This window comes from Pseudopodoces humilis, chromosome 5, assembly GCF_049639895.1.
Source record: "Pseudopodoces humilis isolate 2021_Gansu_Grassland_sample_001 chromosome 5, ASM4963989v1, whole genome shotgun sequence".
NCBI lineage: Eukaryota > Metazoa > Chordata > Aves > Passeriformes > Paridae > Pseudopodoces > Pseudopodoces humilis.
The window spans coordinates 40,030,915-40,054,262 of record NC_142204.1 but is presented as its reverse complement, the minus strand read 5'-3'; the positions used below and the strand labels follow the sequence as shown (position 1 = coordinate 40,054,262).

Here is a 23,348-nt window from a genome sequence, read left to right as displayed (position 1 = left end):
GGGATTGCTATGGATTTGCTCCTTGCCCAGAGCAGTGATTGTGCTGGGAGGGACAGAAAGGTCAGAAAGAAAGTTTCTTGTAACACTAATGTAATATATGTTGGTATAATTCGTGTTTTATTGTACACATATAAAATCAAGTATAAAAGCATGTTTTATGTATAAAACACAAACAACTTGATATTGCAAAAGCAGCTGCTGGAAACCCAGGAATTTGCAAGAGAACTACCCAGCAATTAAGATAACACCGAGAAGGAGGAGAGATGGGTCCCCCCAAGCAAGACAGCCTACTAAACGACCCAGCAATTAATGCCTGATACTGATCTAGTCAAAATCCTCAGGAACATACATCTCAATGTCCAGTTTCCGAAAAACTACTCAAATTCTCTTCCCTTCTCAAAAACTCATCAACAGACCAGAAATGTGAATATGTAACAACACAAGAAAGAGAAAGAAACTGAAGCTGCATAGCCTCAGGCTGAAAAAACTGTATACAACTCAGCTCTCCGAAAGACAGTTTGTGAACCTGGGGAAATCAATGCGACAGAGGCTGGTTCAGAGTTCACCCAGTGCCGATCCCGGGCTCAACACTGACTTTGATTGTGGCTGTTCCAAAATTTGATTTTACAAATTTTCCAATAAAATCCTTATTGATAAAATTTCGCTGATTTCATTTATAACACTAATATAAATATTCCCTAGCTGAAGGTGGCTCATCACACAAGAGGGCAGTCCGTGCTTCCCTTCCCCCTACCTTCTCCTCTCCCTCCTCACATCTCTTCCAGCAGAGCAGATTCCAATAATAAACCTATCGCTGTGAAAGCCAGGTGTCATCCAAATTCATTTGCTGCAGTATTTGATCTATCCTCTGCTTCAAGATACAGGTTTCAGAGTATTTTATGAGATGCACTTCACAGCTTTGTACCATACAAGACATTCTGCAGGATTTTATGAGATGCATTTTATAAAATTTTATCAAATGTTATGTAGAATATTTTAGCCATAAACCCTTTTTTAGGGGATCAATTCCAGTAGAAGCTTGCATACATATGAAAGTGCACAGAGAAAATGTGAACATCCTCAAAACACTGTTAACACATAACTATCCAGAAGATCTTTGCTGGGCTATTTATTTTGTAATGGAGCTTGTACACTTCACAGGGAAACTAAAATGGGATATAAGGCACAGCAACTGCTTTACTGTTTAGCTTTACAGAGCAGAGATGCCTCAGTTAATTCACTGCAGAGGAGGCATGATGAGTTGAATAGCATCACCTTATTCCTCACAGAGCTCCCCTTGGCTTCCTTGAACAAGGAACATCTTTGTTTCCAGGTCTCATCACCTGACACAGCCTCTGTTTGGTGGACTGATTGTTCAGGTGCATTTGCAGCTCTGACTCTTCTCACTGTCATTATTTGTCTCCTCCAGTGCTGGGCAGAGCACATCCAGTGCTGCCAGCTCCTGCACACATCTGATCCACAGCCACCCCTCCACCTTTCAGACACACCCAAAGTAGCACAAGAGTTCATTACATCAGAGATCTGGGCATCAACCCCTTAGCATCACCCAGTGCTGGGAAGAAATCAACAAATGGCACCTGAAAACTGTGGGAAACTCTTTTTTGTCATGGAAATGGAACACAGAACCCAGTCATTATTTGTTAATTTTCTCAGCTCGTATATAAACCCGTGCACAGATAAGATCCATCTCAGGTTCTCTGCAGCCTAGGGAGGAAAGGGGAGGATATCTGAGATCTCCCTGCAGTCGCACAGAAACAGGGCCAGGTGCTTAAATGCAGCAGCACTTCTCCAGTCTTTTCCTAAGTCTGGGTTTCAGATCTCTGGGGCCAGGTTCCCCTGGCTTGGCCAGCTGAAAAAAGCCTTGCCTGAGACGTGCTGTGGTGCAGGAGTCCCTGCACACGTGCAGATGGACATCTTGGACATGCAACTGCCACAAGAGGTCACTTTCTGTAGAGTTCTCTGGAAGAGACAGACCAGTCCCATTTAGCAAAGCCACTATGAAATATTCAACTTTCTGTTTAATTTTTTAAGTCTTTTCCCATTTGTTTAATGGAAGCTGAAACACTGCCATCACTGTCAAGACCAGGAGCAGTGTTGCTTTGCCAGATCTTTTTGGGTTTACAGAAAATGGCAACATTCATACTTGCAGTACAGCAGCAGAAAGTAAAATTGAACAGGCATTTACATTAGCAGCATGAAAATTCAGATCACTGAATGCAACATGAGAGTTATTTAAGGTCCTGATAATCTATACATGCACACTGCTGGTCTTGTGTCACGCCAGTTGTTTTGAAGGATGTTCACTCTTTAGAGTTTCTGCAAAGGAAAGGAAAAAATAGTGTCAAAATCAACACACTCTGAAGGAAAACCAAACAAAACCAATATTGACTAAGAAGATATATGCAGTATAATTTTCCTCTGTCAATCAAGGAAAAAAAATACTAAACCAAAAAATTTCAGGGCTAGTTTTTGATAATTTATTCCTAAATTGCTTTCTGTCTGTTATTTTAAAAATCTCTGTATTAGTAAACTTCTTCTCAGACTTTAATTGCTATTCATTACTTGGTCATGTCAATGAAAACAAGAAAAACCTCAGGTAATAAATTCTCTTTTTAGAAGATGATAATGAATTAGATTGTCTTTAATAATACTGCAGAAAATAATGAAACATATAAGAAGCACCTTATAATAAAAATTGCAGTGCATTAAATGTATAGTTTAGGTGGTTGTCTTGTTTCAAGCTGAGATCTGCTATGCTTACAGGGAATTGAGCCATTGTGAGCTTTGTTCATCTTCACAAGCACTGTAAATTTTGGGAGAAATTGTTTCTAAGCTGGCAGAAATCTGAAAAAAGCATTTTGAAGAAAAGGGTCTCTCATTTATTAATATATCAAAGTGAGTCAGATGGCTTAAATAAAAGAATACCCCTGGCAGCTGCTGAGCTCTTACAACTGCTGTTTTAAATCAAATGGGAAGGAAAACCCTATATATAAACTCAGTGACAAGCAGGAATCAGTAAAGTCAAGAATGACAACAGAGTAAAAGAAGGAGATGCAGCTATTGCAAAGGCAAGCAAGAAGGAACATGCTAGTAAGAGTTCTGCTGTTGACACTGTTCTCTATTTTATATGAATATTTAATCCCAATTAGGCTTTTTGATTCTGTGCCAGTAGTCACTGATGTAAAATGCAAGCACAATACACTTCAAGAGCACACCCTGATAGATCTGTTGATTAGCTAAGGGATTTAGGAGTAACATGAGGGTTGGTCATCAAAAAAGTCAAACCCCTCAAAATTAGCAAGGTAATGAATTCTGTTCTGGACCTGGGTAATATTCCAGAGCTGTGGGGAAGTAAAAAAATGTAACTGTCATTTAGCAATTCAAAGATGAAAAATATGTCTTAATCTTTCAAAAATGTTGCATAAAATAATTGCTTTAGACAGCTTTCAAGTGCCCTCTTGGCACACAACTACAGTTTCTAGCTTTCCAGACTCTGGTTTCAGCTCAGGAGAAACTCAACTGTGGATGCAAGGTTTTGTGAGCCCCAGACTCCTCTCCCACTCCAGGGACCAGACTGATGAGAGCTGGAGCTAGGCTCTGACACTCCAGATTTTGGGCACTGAAACTGACCTTAGAGCCCTGCCCTTGTTTCCTGACTGCTGCCAGGAATTGTATCAGGGGCCAGCAAGGAGCATCCAGCAGGGTGCATCAAGGGTTATGTGTCATTCAAAATCCTGCCCATCTTGGGACATGGCCAGATACAGCTGCTTGGAGCCTGCAGCTCAGGAGAGAGGCTTGAGGAGCTTATGTGGCATGAAGGAGCCACTGTAAATATCCACTGGGACCCTGGGACCTCCCTGCCCTAGACTAATGCTCAACATCAGACTTTCATCTTGTTCCTTTTCTTTTACTTTCCACCTATGAATCTTTGATTTTCCTAAGGCATTAGCTGTCCAGGAGGGCTGCTGAAGCAGACCCCATGGGAAAGTTAGGAGGAGAAACACCCCAGCTGTGAATCCTCACTGAGCTTTGGGCAGAGACATGGAAAGCTTTGAAGTAAATAAGCTAGATACCCAGGGTGGTTCAATAATTCCAGAATGAGGGAATTACAGATGGGGTTCGAGTTGTAATTTTGGTTTTATGTGCCTAATCTTTGCTTAAATTCAGGTGCCTTCGAAGACTTTAAATCTGACTCTAAATTGAAATGCACTGCTACAGGCTCTTTCCTCGATGTCAGCTGAAAAGCAAGGGCTCTGGGAAGTTGTCTGGGGAAAAGTAAATCTTTTCTATCACACTGAGCTACTGTGGATGCCAAATAGAATGAGGCAGCTTTAAAGGATTTTCCCAAGTCAACTCAGAAAAAGTGATTATATAGGATTTATGAAGCAGCTTCTCATAAATTTAATAATGACTCACCCTTTCCTCCACTTGCTAGATTGCTTAGCACTGACTTGGATGCTCTGATAGAGCAGCATTAGTAAGTAACCATATGATTTATCTTGAGATGGCATTTCATTCTCTGAAGATAGTTCACATCTCTGATATCAGAATGAAGGAAAATAATGTTTGCATAATAGAAGGTATATATATGGTATGTTCAAGAAATATTTTTAACTGCTGTTCTCAGAGCTGTTTCAAACAAATCTGGATTTCTCCCCTTAACCCTGTGACAGGTCAAGAGCTAAAATGCCCTGAGCATAGGTAGCGGATAATATTCAGTTGTATCAGACTATCATTGATATAAACACATTTGTATTATTTTCTGAATAGCTGTTACATGAGTAGACTCATACAAAGGAGTAGAAAGATCTTTGTGTGTTAGAAAACCTTTGCCACATGTCATGTCAAGAAATAATTTTGTCTGCTTTACATCTTAAAACTAACTTTTCAGGGGTCATCTTATTATTAAACAAATAATTTCCCTTGCTCACTGCTAAGTAGCTCACTGTATAGAATATGTTCATTACTGTTGTTTGGGGCATTATGAATGATGTGTGAATAGTGCTAATACAAAAGAGAAATCACTGGATTCAGTCAATGTTTTGTCTCTCTCCCTGGAAAGCTGTAGGTGAAAGGAAACATGCTCATAATTACTAATCAAAATTCTAGCCAGGATTTGCTTTCTAAATGAGTTTAGTGGAGACAGCACTGCTTATTAAGAGTGTTGGGCTTTTTCCTTGAGAAACAACTATGGAAAGTCAGCCTTTCTTTATTTTACATTATTTTTCTACTTTTTCCTTCCCCATCCTCAGAAAGGACCTCTTTTTCTTTTCCATGTTCACATCTTCCCCCATTCCTCCATAATTCAGCCTCTTCTAAAATTTTTCAGCCTATAGTTCAAGGTAGCCCTGACATTTTCCTGTGTTTCCCCTCCACCCTCCTGCTCTGTGTGCTCTGTCAGCACTACTCCAGAGTGTTGCATGACTGGAGATGTGGGGAGAGACTCCTACACACCATGGCTACCACTGCAAACTCTTCCATCACTTATGAGAGAAATCTTGGCTAAATTGCAAATGTTAAAACTCCACATTAGACTTGCCCTTCTATTTTATCTTTTTGCCATGTGTTGTCTCAAATTTTATGCTTCAGAAAAAAATGAAAAGTTCATTGCAAAATCTACACCAAACAAAAAAACTCTGAAACTTCAAAACCCGGAACACACAAGTCACTACCTGCTAGAACTGCTGTATGTCAACAAAAAGGGAGAAAACCTGTCAGTGAAGGTAACAGGCTCTGGTTTCATGGTCACAAAACAATTGCTACATGCAATCAAGTCTGAATAAGCTTTTTAAGTTTCAAAAAATCATCCTGTAATTTTATTTCTGAGAAATAAAAAAAACTACTGGCCTGCAGTGATCACTAAAGGTCTAATACATTTCCAAAGGAAAGGGATAATAGCTGCAGCACTATATCAATCCCAAAACACAACACATTTCTACCAGCATCTGGCATTTTGGTCTGGAAAACTTAAATTTCACTCTGTGTGAGGACCCCAAAGGGAGCTTTATCCTTTATTTTATCATCACTGCTATGCTAACAAAGCCACATGATTTGGGCAATTTGGCTGTGTGAGAAATGAACTTGTAAAAATTCGTAAAAATCTAAATAAATGTATATAACAATAACGAAATAAAATATAAAGTACAGTATGACACACAAGCCCTTCCCAGATCTAGCCACGAATTCCCACTCAAAGGATAACGATCCTAGCCGGCGCCCATCAACAAAAGAATAGACAGGACGCGGCCCATCAAGCTGACAGGAAAAAAAAAAACTCCTCAAACTGACAAGGACAGGCTCGGTGACCATCAACGGGGAAGAATAGGCAGGACACGAAACATCAAGCCAAAACGGAGAGGCACCGACGAGATATTCATCACCGGACCCGAACACCTCGCCTTGCGGGCTACCGTTGGGGAAGCCATCAAGTAAACAAAAGGAAAAATCCAGCCGAAAATATCCATCGGCTCCAACCCGGATCCAGCCATCCCATCCGGATGGCCTGAACCACAAGAGCCACTCAGAATTTCTTTACATATGAGGAGACTCGGTCCGGACGTCCATTCGACTCTATTCTCCAATGCCAGGAAATCAATTCATACGACAATCAAGGACTGTTGATGAATGGTGCCTGCCTGGAATTTGGCCTCAAGGCTAAAAATCCCTATAAAAACCCCGGACAGTCTACCCTCCTGCGTGGATTTGGGAACACCTATACCTTTGAGTATAGACCCCCTGTCCACCCAGGCGCTGCGCTGTTTGTTTTATTGTGGTTTTCCCTCATTGTTTATTTTTTTTATAGAAATTGTTTTATAATAAATTGTTTTTATTTAACCCAAATCTGCCTTTGCATTTATAACAGATTGGTGCCGTGACTCGGATCGGAGAAACTGCGGGGAATCTCGCTGCCCAGGACGGGTACCCCCGCTGATTTTGGCGGCCTGGTGAGTTGAGAACCCCCGTAGTTCGTTCCGATATCCGAACCAAATTTAGGCGGAGGTAAAAACCACAATAAAAAGGATAAATCCGGATCGGAGAGCTCGGAAGGCACGGAGCCTTCGGGAGCCGCGGCTTACTTTGCTCGTAAAACGTCTAGTGCGCACAAGGGACACCCACGCAGGAAAATAGCTGTAAGTACTGCTGGTTGAGCGGGCGATCGGGCGAGTGTGTGAGACGTGATCTGATCACGGGGCGAGTGTGGACTTCAAGGTCGCGTTTCCATCCTCCCGCGAGGGAATTGGCCGGCCGCGAAGGAAGCGATACAGAGTGAAAGTTTTTTTTTTCCCTCGACACACACTGGTAAAACCTGAGACCAAAGGGTGTCTCGGGAACTGATCGCAAGGTACTAAGAGGGGAAGGGACGTCTTGTCGAGCTCGAGGCTGGTAAACCCTCTTAGTAACGGACCCAGGGAGAGGCCCAGGGAAGAATCAAAAGTTCCGATTACAAGAGACCTCAGCTCAGCTCGCTGAAAGGTGACTATCGGCAAAGTTAGATTCCTGAGTACGCAACGTAGAAGCTGATCTCGACTCACGGACAAGTCGAAGATAGGATACATATTTTTTGCGAAGTATAGGGCAGATAAAGAGTAAGCTTCAAGGAAGAAGCACAGGAGAAGATTCCCTCCGATCAGGGAGGAATCACCAGACATCCCACTGGAGAGTCCCTTGGGGTGGATGCTAAAACACTGGGAAGATTGTCCCCAGAGGAAGGGGAAATCAAAGGAGAAATTAATACATTATTGTATAGAGGTTTGGGGAGGACAGGAGTTTGAAAAGTCACCTCACTTGGCCAGTGTTAGGCACATTTGAAAAATGGACGTGTAACAAGTTGTTCTCCTATGTGGAGAACAAAGTCCCCTCAGATCCTGAGGAGAGGGAATACGCCAAGCTCTGGGTAAATGCCAGAGTAGGGCTATTTCCAATAAAGCAAAAAGAAAAACGTGAGTCGAAAACTGAGTCCTGGGAACCCCTCGATCACTTACCACCCCCGTATCGAGGACCAGCGGGACCTTCCTCTGCAGATCAAGAAATGCCCACAGCACCCTTGGGCCCCCGAGACCAACCCACTGAGATACGTGTGTCTCAGACGGGAGACTCGGGGCCAGCAGCAATGCCGGCAGCCCTTCCCCTTTCCCCGCCTGTAAACACTGTAACCACAGCAACCTCCTCGGAGGTTTTTTCTGCGCAAGGCGGGGGAACCCCCTACCCACCCCTGCCGGCCCACCCGCCACAACCGGGACCCTCCCATACAACGGAGGGGACTCCTCCCTTCAACCGGGTGGCGGCAAAATTCCCACCATTAATAACAGGGAGGCAACACACAATCACCAATTCCCCTCCCGCAAGTAGAACCCGTTTAAGAGCGAGAATGATAGATTTAATGAATGGGGAGAGAGTGAAGAGGGGCACCGGTTGCTCCCTCTTAAAGAAGTACCGACGGCCCCGGGAGTGATCGGTTTTGTGAATGTCCCCCCTTACCTCTGGAGATGTAAGAGCATTTAAAAAAGAGATGGGGCGGTTGTTAGATGACCCTCTCGGAGTGGCAGAGAAGTTAGATGAATTTTTAGGGAGTAACATTTATACCTTTGACGATCTTATGGCAATCCTGAGATCACTGTTTAATCCGGAGGAAAGAGAAATGATTAAACAAGCCGGATCAGAGACTGGGACAGACGCAATCCACAGGGGATGCCAGGTAACCAGAAAATGGCCTAGCGCAAGCCCGAGCTGGAATGCACAGACAGAGGAAGGCAGACGGAACATAATGGATTTAAGGAGCATGATTGTACAAGGTATAAGAGAAGCGGTCCCTAGGGGCCAGAACATTAGCAAAAGTTTTCAAAGAGTGTCAAGGAAAAAGGAAACCACCCACTGAATAGATCGAGAGATTACGGCGAAGTTTACAGATTTACTCTGAGACTGACCCCGAACTCTCCTGTGGGGGAGTTTCTGGAATAAACACATTTTGTTGCGAAGTCTTGGGAAGATATTAGGAGGAAATTAGAAAAGATTGAGGGGTGGCAAGATAAAAGTCTTCAAGAGCTCCTAAGGGAAGCTCAAAAAGTGTACATGAGAAGAGAAGATGAGAAGCAGAAATCGCAAGCTAGAATTTTAGTAACAGCGGTAAAAGAAGTCCAGAAACAAGAACAGATGCAGGGTAAGTTTAAAACACTACCCGGGAAAAAGTCGAGGTTCTCACTGGGCAGCCCCGGCCCCACGAGAGAGAGCCCGAATGCTACTACTGTAAAAAGGTAAGACACGTTCAGGGGAATTGTTAACAAAGAATAAAAGAAGAGAAAATTTTTTCAAGAAGATTAAGAGTGTCAGGGGCTCTTTAATTTAGAGACCAGAACATCCAAGAAGCCCTTGATAAAATTAAAAAGTGGGCCCCTAACGACAAGAAGTAAGTTTTCTTGTAGATACTGGGGGCAGAGAAAAGTACCCTGCAGAAATTGCCATACGGATGTGTGGCTAGCAGAGAAAAAGTTTTTGTAATCAGTGCAAAGGGAGACCCCTTTGAAGTACCTATAATAAAAGATGTGGAAATAGAATCTGAAAATAAAATTTGCTTAGGGAATTTGCTATTAGTAGAAGAAGCAGATTACAATTTACTGGGAAGGGACATGATTGTTGCTTTAAGAATTAATATCTTGATTAAAAATTCTGAATTAGTGGTGAAAATATTTAAGTTGACTCCTAAAAATGAAGAGAAAATAAACCCTGAAGTATAGCATTCAAAGAGAGAAGGGAGTTGAAACAAATAATTGATGACCTCCTAAACGGGGATACTTTAGAGCCTTGCATGTCTCAACACAACACCCCCATCCTGGCTGTAAAAAGACGGATGATAGCGTCCGATTAGTCCAGGACCTACGAGCGGTAAACGCTAGGACCCGGACTAGATTCCCGGTGGTGGCCAACCCCTATACTTTACTAAATAGACTCACACCAGAAGATGTGTGGTATAGTGTGATTAATTTGAAAGATGCTTTTTAGACTTGCCCTCTAGATGAAAGGAGTAGAGATTATTTTGCATTTCAGTGGGAGGACCCAGATAAAAACCGTAAGCAACAGCTAAAGTGAACGGTCCTCCCCCAGGAGTTTGTAAAGTCTCCGAACCTTTTCGGACAAGCTTTAGAACAAATGTTAACCCAATTTGCTCTTGAAGACAGAACAAAGCTTTCACAGTATGTAGATGACTTGCTAATAGCTGGACCGACTGAAGAGAGTGTGAAGAAAAGCACGATTGCCTTGTTAAACTTTCTAAGAAAGAAAAGTTTGAAAGTATCAAAATCCAAGCTGCAATTCACAGAGCCTGAAATAAAAAATAAAATACCTCAGACATTAGATATCTCAAAGAAAAAATTAGACCCGAAGAGGGTAGCAGGCATCCTTGCATTGCCTGCACCAAAAACAAAAAGGCAAATTAGACAAATTCTAGGGCTCTTAAGATATTGCAGGCAGTGAATTGAGGGTTTCAGTGAAAAAGTGAAGTTTTTGTATGAAAGATTAAACACTGACAAGCTGAAGTGAACTGAACAGGATGAGTCTAATTTCCAGAAATTAAAAACTGTTCTTATGACTGCCCCGGTACTAACTCTACCAGATACGAATAAAGAATTCCAGTTGTTTGTGAATGTGAGTAAACAAACAACACAGGGAGTCCTGACTCAGGAATGGGCAGACAAAAGAAAGCCTATAGGCTTCAAAGATCTTAGATCCAATCAGTCGGGGTTAGCCTACGTGTTTACAAGCAATTGTAACAGTGGCTCTGTTAATAAGAGAAGCAAGGACAAAAACTTTTTCCCCCCTGGTAGTTTTACACTCCCCACGATGTGAAAAACATATTGCAGCAAAAAGCAGAGAAGTGGCTGACTGATTCCAGGCTTCTAAAATATGAAGCCATCTTAATCAGCTCACCCGGTTTAGAATTGAAAACCACTGCACAAAAAATCCTGCTCAGTTTCTATTCAGAAAAATTAGTACATGATTGTTCTAAAATCGTAGAGCTGCAGACCAGATAAGTTACATCAACGCAAACTGTGATTGTTTTCCATTTATACATTTTAAATGTGCTTGTTGTAAACAAAATTTGAGTAACCCACTGTTGGGGAGAGTACAAACCTAAGAGACTGTGTACCAATTGTCTGACTAAAGAACAGGAAGCTGACTAGCCGTTTCTTAATACATGCCACCAGGGCGAGATTGTTGGAACTCGACTCTCCTGAGTGGTTCCTACTTTTTCAAAAGGGGATAAGAGGGAAACTAGACTCCAAGGCAGAGGCTTTGGAAATTGAGTGCCGAAAGACAGTAAAAGTACCGTGCAGGACAGACACGATTAAGTCGTCTCGGTGGGCTAACCTTAAAAGGGAGATACACCATAAGAACTACAAGGCCCCTGAAGAATATCCCTGCTGCCGGGAAGATGGTAATCCCCGCCGTATATTTCTATACGGGCGAAGGGGCAAGGCAGAGGGGATACACCGTGGGGAATCCTGACTGTCCTGGGTCTAGCCGTGTGCTTAGCCGAGAGAATGATTCCCCGAGTACCTCCGGGGGGGCGTCTCCTGGGGAAGTGTGAGCAGGGTCAGACTGCCACAGATACCAGACGAATAGTTAACTACTGTCCTCCGGAACGTTGTTTGTCTAACAGCACTCAGGATAATCTTTGTGAATTAAAGGGGAAGGTCCAGTGTTACCACTCAGGGGCAAGGCTTAAGAACGGCAGTCTAAAACTCCTATGAAAAGAAAGACTGAAACTTCCCATTTCAGGTATAAGAGAGAAGTGGAAAAATGATTCCCCCAATTCCAATCTGCAGTCAATGTAACAAAACGGTCTAGATAGGGGGGAAAAGACAATCCACCTTTTTGGCATATTATGCGGTTAACCCTTTATGTTACAATAAAGCGAATTTAAAAATGTGTACCATGGGAGGGAAAGTATATTGGGAAAGTAAAAATTTAAAACATGAAAAAAAGGCTTTTTTAATAATGAACCGATAATCCTTGATTTGTTAAAAAGTAGTGATGACCGGGTATGTTTGCAATTCAACCAAGTATTCTGCTATCTCCAGGGATGAGGAAGGGTAGACCCTGAAAACAAAATAAAACAATTAACCCTAGAGTTAAAGAGGCAAGAAGCAGAAGCTCAGAAAAAGAAACTAGAACAGGAGAGGCTTAACTCTCTTAGTGAACATTATGAGCAATTAGAGAAACAATACAGCAATTGGGGGTTGCCAAACCCCAACCAGAATCTTTTCATAGATCTAATGCAAGAAATAGCCACAGAATTAGGTCCTATCTAACTGTTTAGATCTGTGGCGGTTTAAAATCAGCTGAAAGATAGCCTTGGAAGGGAGAGGGACTAACCCCAGAGTAACTTCTAAAAATGAGAAAGCTCTAAAATATCAAAAACAAAACAAAGACCAGAAGGAAAAGAATTCACTGATTTAGTAGGCTATACCCCGTGTGTAAGCACACTCACGGTGAATTCGGAAAGCAAAAACAAAAACCTGGCAACCTGAACCACCCGCGGGCTATTGGAGTCGCTCCCGAGGGAATAACTGTGAATGGATGGAAATAATTGAACTTTACTGGTACAAAAACTCTGGGGCCAATCCCTTCCATGAGCTAATAGGATTGAAGGAATATTGAGATGATCCGGCAAAGTTGAACAAGGGTTAAAAAGCTCCTAATAGTATATATTAGATATGTGGAAAAGGCATACAGCGAGCTACCCAGAAAATAGAAAGGATCCTGCACACTTGGAATAATTCGGTCCTTTTTCTTTACTCTACCTAAAACAGAGAGTAAATCATTGAGCCCCTCTCTTTGAGACATTAAACAGACAAAGGAAGGAATTAAAACGGAAACTACCAATAGCGGGAGGCAACCAGAAGTAGAACGAGGAAGAATGGCCTGCCAAAAGGATCATTCAATATTACGGGCCGCTACTTAGGCAAATGATGGCAGCTGGGGTTACAGAACCCCCATTTATCTCCTCAACAGACTTATCAAGTTGCAAGCGGTGGTAAAGATAGTTTCCAACCACACTTCAGAAGCCCTAGAACTCCTAGCCAAACAACATTCACAAATGAGAGCTTTTGTGTACCAAAACAGACTAGCTCTCGATTATTTGCTAACCGAGGAGAGAGGAGTGTGTGGCAGATACAACGAATCCGAGTGTTGTATAGAAATAGACGATTACGGAGAAACAATAAAAAGATTGGCTGCTGAAATAAAAAAGGTAGCTCATGTGCCAGTCCAAAAATGGAATTCAATCCTACAAGCCTCCTGGTGGGACCAGATATTCGGGCAAGGGGCTTGGTGGAAGAAGCTAGTATTTTTCATCACTTGTTCAGTTGCCAGAATCATTTTCCTTCCCTGCTTAATTCCTTGCTTCATCAGACTAATTCACTCTGTTGTGCAAGGAATGCAGATTGCCACACTTCCAATTGATCCTGAGAAAGCGCAAGGGAGACCTTTTCCTCTCTCTAAACTAATGAAATTAGAGGAGGAAAAAGAAAACGAAAATGTGATTAAAGCCTTAAAGAAGTTTGAAAATAAATATAACCTGGCACAAGCATATAGTGAGAATTCGTTAACAGACTGAGAAAAAGATGAATGTGAGTAAAAAAATTATAGTCCTCCCCTGCAGAATTGGATGAAATAACACGAATTTTTAATGTAATGAATTATTAGGCGGGGGACTGTGAGAAATGAACTTGTAAAAATTCGTAAAAATCTAAATAAATGTATATAACAATAACGAAATAAAATATAAAGTACAGTATGACACACAAGCCCTTCCCAGATCTAGCCACGAATTCCCACTCAAAGGATAACGATCCTAGCCGGCGCCCATCAACAAAAGAATAGACAGGACGCGGCCCATCAAGCTGACAGGAAAAAAAAAAAACTCCTCAAACTGACAAGGACAGGCTCGGTGACCATCAACGGGGAAGAATAGGCAGGACAACGAAACATCAAGCCAAAACGGAGAGGCACCGACGAGATATTCATCACCGACCCGAACACCTCGCCTTGCGGGCTACCGTTGGGGGAAGCCATCAAGTAAACAAAAGGAAAAATCCAGCCGAAATATCCATCGGCTCCAACCCGGATCCAGCCATCCCATCCGGATGGCCTGAACCACAAGAGCCACTCAGAATTTCTTTACATATGAGGAGACTCGGTCCGGACGTCCATTCGACTCTATTCTCCAATGCCAGGAAATCAATTCATACGACAATCAAGGACTGTTGATGAATGGTGCCTGCCTGGAATTTGGCCTCAAGGCTAAAAATCCCTATAAAAACCCCGGACAGTCTACCCTCCTGCGTGGATTTGGGAACACCTATACCTTTGAGTATAGACCCCTGTCCACCCAGCGCTGCGCTGTTTGTTTTATTGTGGTTTTCCCTCATTGTTTATTTTTTTATAGAAATTGTTTTATAATAAATTGTTTTTATTTAACCCAAATCTGCCTTTGCATTTATAACAGCTGTCACTGTACATTCACTTTCCATGAGTATCTTCTAATCCATGCTAGATGTGTGACCCAGCACTGTGTTACTGAGCATTTTAACTTTTGATTAAGTTCAGAGCTGTCATATCCCTCTTGTCAAAGCTACTTCCATTCTCCAGGTGGTTCATTTAGGATGGGAGCCATCCCAGAGTGAAGTGCATAGTGACATTAAATCCCAGAGGATTTTAAATCCTCCTGACCTTTATACCCACTGCTGCTTGACAGCATCAATCAACACGACGCCACCACTGTTCCCTGTTCCCTGTTCACTGTTAATAGTTTTTCTATTAACCACAAGTCCTTTGTATCAAAGTGCCTTACACAAAATCAAGAGGCAGGGTTTACAGTCTGATAACTCTCTATCCAGACCTGGAAGTAGTTGGGATGAATGGGAGGATTGTAAAGTTCTTTCCTGTCACACTCAACTCTACTAGTATCTCTCATCTGCTCCTTCTTCATCCCTTCTCCTCTGTAATCCATCCTGGAACCTTGCTTTTTCCAGCAGAACACCTATTGGGAGTGGCTGTTTGAGGAATAAGAGACAAATTAAACTTAGAAATTAATCTTTGTATTCATTGATTTTGTTACAAAAGAAGATGAACAGCTGCATTTAAGCTGGTTTTAGCTGTAATCCGAGCACTTCCATCTGCTCGTTACGTTTATGAGACCACATGAAGAAAATTGCGTTAAATTTGTTACCGGATAAGTATAGAAATTTTGGGGGAACAGTAACGAAGAAGGGTTAGTGCACGGACGTGATTTATTTATAAAGAAAACTTACTAGCTAAACTCAGGAGCCCAGCTGAAGGCAAATAATTGGAAGGGCTCTCAACCCTGTGGAAAAAGTCCCAGATCTTAGACTGTGAAAGTGCTTACTCATTTTTATTTCATTCTTTTTCAAGGAAAGCTCCAGATAAGAACTAAAGAGGGGGAAAGTGGCTACAAATGCTTTCCAGATCTGAGTATCACAAAAGGCTTTATAGAGCTAATGGGAGCAGTGGCCTTTGGTGGCAAACAGCTGCAAAGTAGAACTGTATGCAGGTAAATGACTTGGGAAGATTTAGTAGCTACCTCTGAACCAGAAAAGAAAACAGGATCTGTTCATTGGTCCTGATTCTTAACTATGAGAGGGGAAAGAAAAGCTCTCTGGGCCTGGGCATCATCTGACATGGTGTTTGTTGACACAGGGCAAAATGTGCCAGAGTGCCTCAGCTGCAGACATTGTGGATGGTGGCACACCTCCACTTCAGGCCCTGTTCTGGCCCAGGTTAGTTTGCAAATATAGATGGAAATTGGGCCCAGAATCACACCCTCACAGTGTGATACTGTTGGCAGCAGGGTGACCTTCTGCTTAGGAAAATTAAAAAACCGATTCAAATAAGCACAGAAAATACTAGTCTTCAGTCAAATCCTGAGGGAAACATACACCCTACCCTCTTACCCCCTCTTACCCCCATTTAGTCTTCCCTGTTACCAGAAAAATATTTTCAAAAAGCAAAGATGAGCAGCTACACAAGAATACTTAAAACATATTTCCTAATATCCTTTTTGACAGTCTCAAAAGACAGAGAATTTTCCTTCTCTGAGAATTCTATTTAATTTTGAGTTTATTAACCAGACCTTTGCTGTGTGGTTCACCAGGAATGTAGTTATTACACCATTACAGAACATCATAGCTCTTTAAGTTTTAAACATAAAGAATAATTCTGGGATTCTCTTGCAAAAATGTAGACTTGTGGAGTTAATTTCTCCTCCAAACCATTAATTAAGAAAGGATGCTGGGGAATGGATGCTGAGGGAGGGCAGCCAGGGACAAGTGAACCAAAATATTATCACATGGTCATTAAAGTCACCCATCCTTTCATTTACAAGTATAAAGTAACAAGTAGAATTGGAGAATTTCAGGCATTTCTTAAGAAGGCTGTCTTTCATTTTCTGGGGGCTTGGGCTTTTTTTTGTTTGTTTTAGTTTTGGTTTGGTTGTTGTTGTTTCTGTTTTCCGTAGCCTTTTCACTAATGGAACACATTAGGATAAACAGAGGAGGTTTTTTCTGTAAACCACCCATATAGAGACTGTTTTAGAAAAAGTACTTCCAAATATTACTGAATATGAAACACTGTTAAGGGAGGTTTTATGTGTTCCTGGCGAATCAGATAACAGTACTGGATTTCCCTCCTGAGATCTACAAACCTACAAGTATGACATAAAGCCTGGTGAATGAATGTAATATATTCAAGCAGAAATCTTTGTACACATACATCTAATTATAAAAATAGTAATTTGGGTGGTTGTTTTTATTTTGTCTGTAACAGCAGCCATTTTATCCAGATTTTTTTTCACCCCTTGGATTTGCTTTTTCCTCCCTCAGACACAGAAAAAAATAATTTTTAAACATTTTTTTAAAATGCTTTACAACAGTATGGTTAAGTTAAAGTGACTCTGATCCCATATCTCGATGAGGTCACCATTCTGTAAGGGGAAATACATACCAGATGCTGCAAACATTCTGTGGGCTTGGGAAGAAAGGAGAATGAAAAGGTTGTCTTGGTTTTCTTCTGAGGCTTTTAATAAGGAGCAGTCCTGTTTTAGAACTTTGAATTAAATGCAAAGAATCTGCCTTGACTCCTAAGGCCCTGACAATGCCAAGCATGTTTCCTAAGCAGAGTTCAACATTATTGCTAATGTGCTGGTTTACATTGGCAGAATTCCAAGTTGTATCACTGTATCTGTCCTAACCAGGGGGCTCTATCTTACCCCTATCAAGTTTTTGAAAGCCCCTCTTCTAGACTATGATTGAGCATGCTGCAATATGATGCTCTTATAACAACTCTCACTTTAAAAAAAAAATGTTAATGTTTAAATGTCTCAAGTTCTACAAGTTTGATTTGTAATGAAGACTGTGAGACATATATATCTAACACATGACATGTTTGACATTTTCTGAAATTTACTGTCTAGGGAAAAAGCGTCAGTGGAGTTACCACTTTTTGCCTCATCTATAGAAATGTCACCCAGCTGTGAAGAGAATTCACAGGAGAAACTTTGGCAATTAAAAGTGCTAATTAACCTGCAGTCATTTTACAGCCCCTTGTCACTAGCCACCACCCTCTGAAAGCTTCCATATGTTGACACCTGTTTATGGGATCCCTAGATCTCAAAAATCTCCACACTCCACTATTAAGTCACGCTGGTGGTAGCTGACTTCTTGTGGACCTTGTATGCCAGGAGGCTCGTGGCTAGCAGCAAGGACAGCTCGCTGCTGTTTGGGTCCAGCATTTCAATATAACATCACAAAAGGCACTTGGGCTGTGTTGCTGTTGTCCATAATTTCACTTCCTGAAAAGTATTTCTGTGGATATGATTTGTCTACGACACCCTGAAAGACCACAGTGTAAAACTGAAACCTTTCCATCTCAAGAGGAATGACAGTTTAACCCTTTCTCTGCTGCTCCTGCCTCCTGCTGTGCTAGATACATCACCTAATTTAATCATCTGAGGACTTCCAGTCGATGCTCCCAGATGGCAAACTCAGTCTTACTGTCAGATTTGGCAGACAGGAATGTCTTGAATCCCAGCATAGATCAGGAAGCAGTGAGTATGCAGGCAAATTTGAGACTAGGGAATCTCCCCCTACTCCCAGTCCTAGTCAGATTTGAAGATGAACTGCTAGTCATCCTGTGAAAAAGGGTGTCACATGTGGGGAAACACTAAAAAATGTATCAAGTCTTACTTAAATCTGGAGGCTGGCATAAATATAACCCTTCAGTGTATAAATGGTACCTGTCAGAATGTTCTGAAAATTGTTTTCAGGGTAGGATTTCACACACCTATTTAAAAAAGGGAGATTTATATGGGCATACTTTTTATTGAATGAAAACTTGCTACTGTGGGACAAGACACAAAGCAGTAAGAGTCAGCAAATTATCTATCCTTGTTCATCATGACTTTGCTTTGCAGGGATTTGCATTTTTTCAATTAATGCACCAATATTGGGTTCAAATTTATAGACAGATTTTTTTTTATCCACAGACAGAAGAGTAACACTACTCTTCTGCAGAAACTTTAAGAGTTTAAAGAGCAGTCATGTGTCATGTGTCATGACAGACTATACTTTAAGAATCATGAATTATCATGGCAGTGATATCATGGTGCATTGGAGGATAAATTAAAGGGCTATCAAAGCATGTTTCTGTTTACTGTGCATTTTTGGATTTTAGGGTGATATTTGAAGTGAGACATTATGGGGAATAAGCTAGTCCCCAAAGGCTATCTAAGATTTCCAAGTATTTTTCAAAGTATGATTTAAAACCTTTGTGACAGGAAAGGAAATTAAATCTTGAAATCAGAGAACAAAGTGTAACAAATACTCTGGAAAGGAGATATGATAAAGTAAATGCAATTGAAAAAAAAAAAGAGAAAGAAAATTTGGAAATGGAGTGACTATAACAAAATGTACTGAGATTAAATGAGGTGCAGTGAAAAGGACTGAAAATTCTTCACACTGAAATTGTAAAATCAGGGAAGAAAGGTAAACAAAGAGACAGGAGAAGAGGTTGAAGAAATGAAATGCTAAAAAAAGAAGAAAATTCTGAAATGAAGTGAAAACAATAAAAGTGAATGGAATAACATGAAGTGCAGAGAATAGGACTGAAGCTTGACCAATTGCTTGTCACTGAAATCACAAAATTTCATTTCATTTCCTGAAAGGAGCAAAACATTTAGTCTCAAATATTCAAAAAAAACATCTAATCCTCACCCATCTCTAGAAAACCAGTCTGACTTCACGTGAGTGGCAAGTAGTGACATTTTTGAAAATCAAGCCTTACCTAATAAAGCTGGGCACACATAAAGACATTCATAATCAGGATGCATCCTACTGGATGATAAGGAGAAATGGAAATATAAGACATCATACAGAAATTCAGCATATATAGTGTGGATTGTAGAAAGATAAGGAAATACCAGTCAGCCTTGCTGAATACAGTATTAAATTTGCATGTTCAGAATAGACTGGGGCAGTCAGATATCCAGTTTCACTTAGACAAATACATAGTTGAATATGAAATGATGTTTCATAAGAAAAAAGTATCTTAAAGCACTGATTCAAATGTATGACTGCCTACACCATTAAACTCTTCAGTAAGCTAATGCTTAAAATTTTTAAAATTAACATCAATGTTTCCATTCCCTCTCATGTCTCCCTTTTATAGGCCATGTGTTTTCAGCTTGCCATGTAAAGCAGTTACTTCATTATCTGTGAATTAAGCTGGAGAAAGGATCCTAATATTTATCGCATAAGAACTAAGAACAACTATTTCAGTATTCTTATGCATGCATGAGACTTGCAGTTGGGTTTTAAAACAGCAACAGCAATATTTACACATCTCTGTCAGGTTATAGGTACTACTTTGACACAGTAATGTAGATATTTCCAGGCATGGAGTACCTGGAACCATGCCAGGACAGAGGGAGAGTCCCATGCCTCTGTGTGAGAGAGCTGAAGGCCTTTTAGTTTTGTTAGGAGGAAGGTGGCAAAGAGGGGGACATTCTTTATAGGGTAGACCTGTGGGTGGAAGGCCTCCTGGATCATGCATGGGAAGGAGTCATGAAACAACGTGGGAAAGAATTGTGTCTCTTTTAGGTTAGACCAAAAGTAATTGTTGTATGTTTATCGATTTTGTTATACATGACTTGTTCTAAACACACGTACAAATAATCTATGCTACTGTTCTGAAGGGTATGTCTGTGCTGCTGACAGCTTCTCAGAAGCTGGGCAAATTATTTGCTGCATTCCATTTAGTGTAGTATTGGGGGCATTTCTGTGTTGCACTTTGGTCTTTTGGGGTGTGAAACCACCCAGTTATTTAATCTCAATCAGAAGAATCCACCAGCCTTGCACCAGCTCCTGTTGCTTTTGCATCTCCTTTAATCTGCTTGCCAGTACTCTGAAGCAGCAGCAAGACATCCACAGCGGCCTCCAGTGTACTGAGCAAAGCAAAACTGTATTAAGCAAAACAAAGAAAAAATTGGAAGAAAATAGTTGAAGAAATAGAGACAGGGCAAATCAAAACACAGAAGTCAGCAAAATGATTTTTTTAAAAAAAATATCTCACAAAACTAAATTAATTGATGAAAACATATGCTTGCTAGTGGCGTGAACATGCAAAAATACAATTGTGAAATTTTGCTAAAAAAACAGCTACATGACAAAATGGTAAATATTAACCTGCTAACTACTCAGCAGTGAAAATCAGTTTAAAATGGTTTGTAGAAAGCCTTGCTTTCTGACTGAATGGCAGGATTTCTGGGGGACTTCAGTGAGAGATCAACACTGAATATGAGAAAGCTTGGTATTTCAACAATGAACTGTCACAAAATTTCAGAAAAGGCAAGGATCTGGTGTTGAGCAAAAGCGAGGACTAAGCAGCAATTGCCAAGGTTAAAGCGTAGGAAAGGAAGGGTGATTTTCAATGAGGGCCTTCCGGAGAACACTCTACTAGTTGTACATTAAACTACTCTGGGGGCAGCTGGGTGAAACATAATCCGATATACAGGAAGTACGATGTTATGATCTGATGGTTTTGTGACAGGGGTCATGTAAAGACAGAGAATTACGTCCCGAAGTACTAAAAAAACCCAAACCGTCTCCTCGTTCCTGCCCATCCCGCGCCGCTCCGGGCTCCTCAGGCCGCTGTCCCGCCTTTCCGCGGGGGCGGGGAGATCTCCGCCGGGGCGGCATGGCGGAGTGCGGGGGGCAGCGGGGCGCGACCCTGGAGCTCTGGGGACACCTGCGGCCGCTGCGCTCGGAGGCGCCGGGCGACGAGGAGGAGAGCGACGAGGACTTCGAGGAGGAGCCGCTCTTGGCGGAGGATGCGCTCCTGGAGGCCGGCGGGCGGGAGCTGTCGGCCGCGCTGCCCCCGCGCAGCGCCGGTGAGGGGCGGCGGGACAGGCCGGGGCGGGCCGGGCCGGGCAGGCTGCGGTGCCCTCCCTGCTCGGGGCTCGGGGCTCGGGGCTCCGCGCAGGGCAACGGGGAAGCGAGCGGGGCCCGGCGCTGCGGGAATGGCGGCGGCGCCCGGCCCCGGCCCTGCCGCCAGTGCGCGGCGCTTTCCGTGTGGGAAAGGTCCCTGCTCGGCCCTTCCCCGCTGAACTGACCACAGGCAGGGACAGGAAACCGAAGCAGGTGATGAACAGGTAGTGAAAGGGAACCTGTGCTTTTCTACAGGCACAGGATTGCAACAGTAAGAAAACATAAGGTTTTCACATTCAAGTTACTTTACACGAAAAAATCGCGTTTTTTTTTTTTTTCTTTGATGACATATGAGTGTTGATACTTTATGTTAATTTCCTACTTTATACTTGGAGTTTAGAAAAGTAGGTGAAGTTGAAATAACCTCTGCCTAAAAAGTGCTTTATCTGCAAGTTGTTTTTAAAATGGCTAAACTGGGCTAAATAGCCAGGGAGAAATGAAAAAGTTATTACAGAGCTGTCCTGGTGAGGAAGAGGCCCTGTTAAACATAGATGCCCACTTTGTTCTGGTCATAGCAGTTGGTCCTCAGTTGTCAATCAGGGAATGGTGTATTATTTTTTTGAAGGCAAAGAAGAGGCAAACCAGGTCATACAAAATGTTGAGAATTTATTATATTAATTCCTTATCATTTTGGTGGTTTCAGTCATGGGAAATGATTGGTATACAAACATATGTGAAGAGTCTGGTCTCCTTTTATGACCAGGTGGCACACCAGGTGGACGCTGGAAAGGCTGTGGATGTTTTCTATTTGGACTTCAGCAAGGCCTTTGACACTGTCTCGCACAGCACACTCCTGGAGAAACTGCAGCCCATGGCTTGGACGGGAGCACTCTGTGCTGGGTTAGGAACTGGCTGGATGGTCTGGCCCAGAGTGGAGGTGAATGGGGCTGCATCCAGCTGGGGGCCAGACACCAGTGGTGTCCCTCAGGGGTCTGTGCTGGGGCCTGTTCTGTCCAATATTTCTAATGACAATATGGGTGAGGGAATTGAATCCTTCATTAGTAAATTTGCAGATGACACTAAGCTGGGAGCCTGTTGGAAGGGAGGAGGGCTTTGCAAAGAGATCTGGAACGATTGGATGGATGAGCAGAGTCCAACAAGATGAAGTTTAATAAGTCCAAGTGCCAGGTCCTGCATTTTGGCCACAGTAACCCCCTGCAGCATTATAGTCTGGGGATGGTGTGGCTGGACAGTGCCCATATGGAAAGGGACCTGGGGGTGCTAGTCACAGCAGCTGAACATGAGCCAGCAGTGTGTTCTGGGGGCCAAGAAGGCCAATGGTCCCTGGCCTGTATCAGGAATAGTGTGGCCAGCAGGAGCAGGGAAGTCATTCTCCCCCTGTACTCAGCACTGGTGAGGCCACACATCGAATTCTGTGTCCAGTTCTGGGCCCCTCAGTTCAGGAAGGACGTTGAGACACTTGAGCGTGTCCAGAGGAGGCAACGGGGCTGGTGAGGGGCTTGGAACACAAACCCTGTGAGGAACGGCTGAGGGAGCTGGGGCTGTTTAGCCTGGAGAAAAGGAGACTCAGGGGTGACCTTATCACTCTCTACAACTCTCTGAAAGGTGGCTGTAGTCAGGTGGGGATTGGTCTCTTTCTCCAGGCAGCATCTGACAGAACAGAGGACACAGTCTTAAACTGCACCAGGGGAAATATAGGTTGGATATTAGGAAAAAGTTTTTCATAGAAAGAGTAACAATGTATTGGAATGATCTGCCTTGGGGAGGTGGTGGAGTCATCGTCCCTGGATGTGTTTAAAAGAAGATTGGGTG

General features: G+C 42.3%; 1 protein-coding gene and 1 long non-coding RNA gene across 4 annotated transcripts in view; one reads left to right on the top strand and one right to left on the bottom strand.

The window, feature by feature from the left end:
- Window positions 1-213: 213 nt before the first annotated feature.
- LOC148184332 (uncharacterized) lies at window positions 214-21,238 on the bottom strand. Its single transcript, XR_015772449.1, has 3 exons — window positions 21,191-21,238; window positions 14,918-15,071; window positions 214-2,337 (listed from the first exon to the last, which is right to left on the bottom strand). It is a non-coding gene; the product is annotated as an uncharacterized LOC148184332 (long non-coding RNA).
- HELB (DNA helicase B) overlaps window positions 21,204-23,348 on the top strand; it is a 16,851-nt gene continuing 14,706 nt past the window's right edge. Inside the window, exons 1-2 of one of the 3 annotated variants that reach the window (XM_088054746.1) lie at window positions 21,382-21,478; window positions 22,279-22,452. Coding sequence is in view for 2 of the 3 variants with exons in the window: in XM_014249101.2 (XP_014104576.2) it covers window positions 21,286-21,478 (193 nt within the window). In the remaining variant the exon portion in view is untranslated. Of the gene's footprint in view, window positions 21,479-22,278; window positions 22,453-23,348 lie in introns of all 3 variants that reach the window. The other 2 variants (XM_014249101.2, XM_014249102.2) reach the window with 2 other exon arrangements.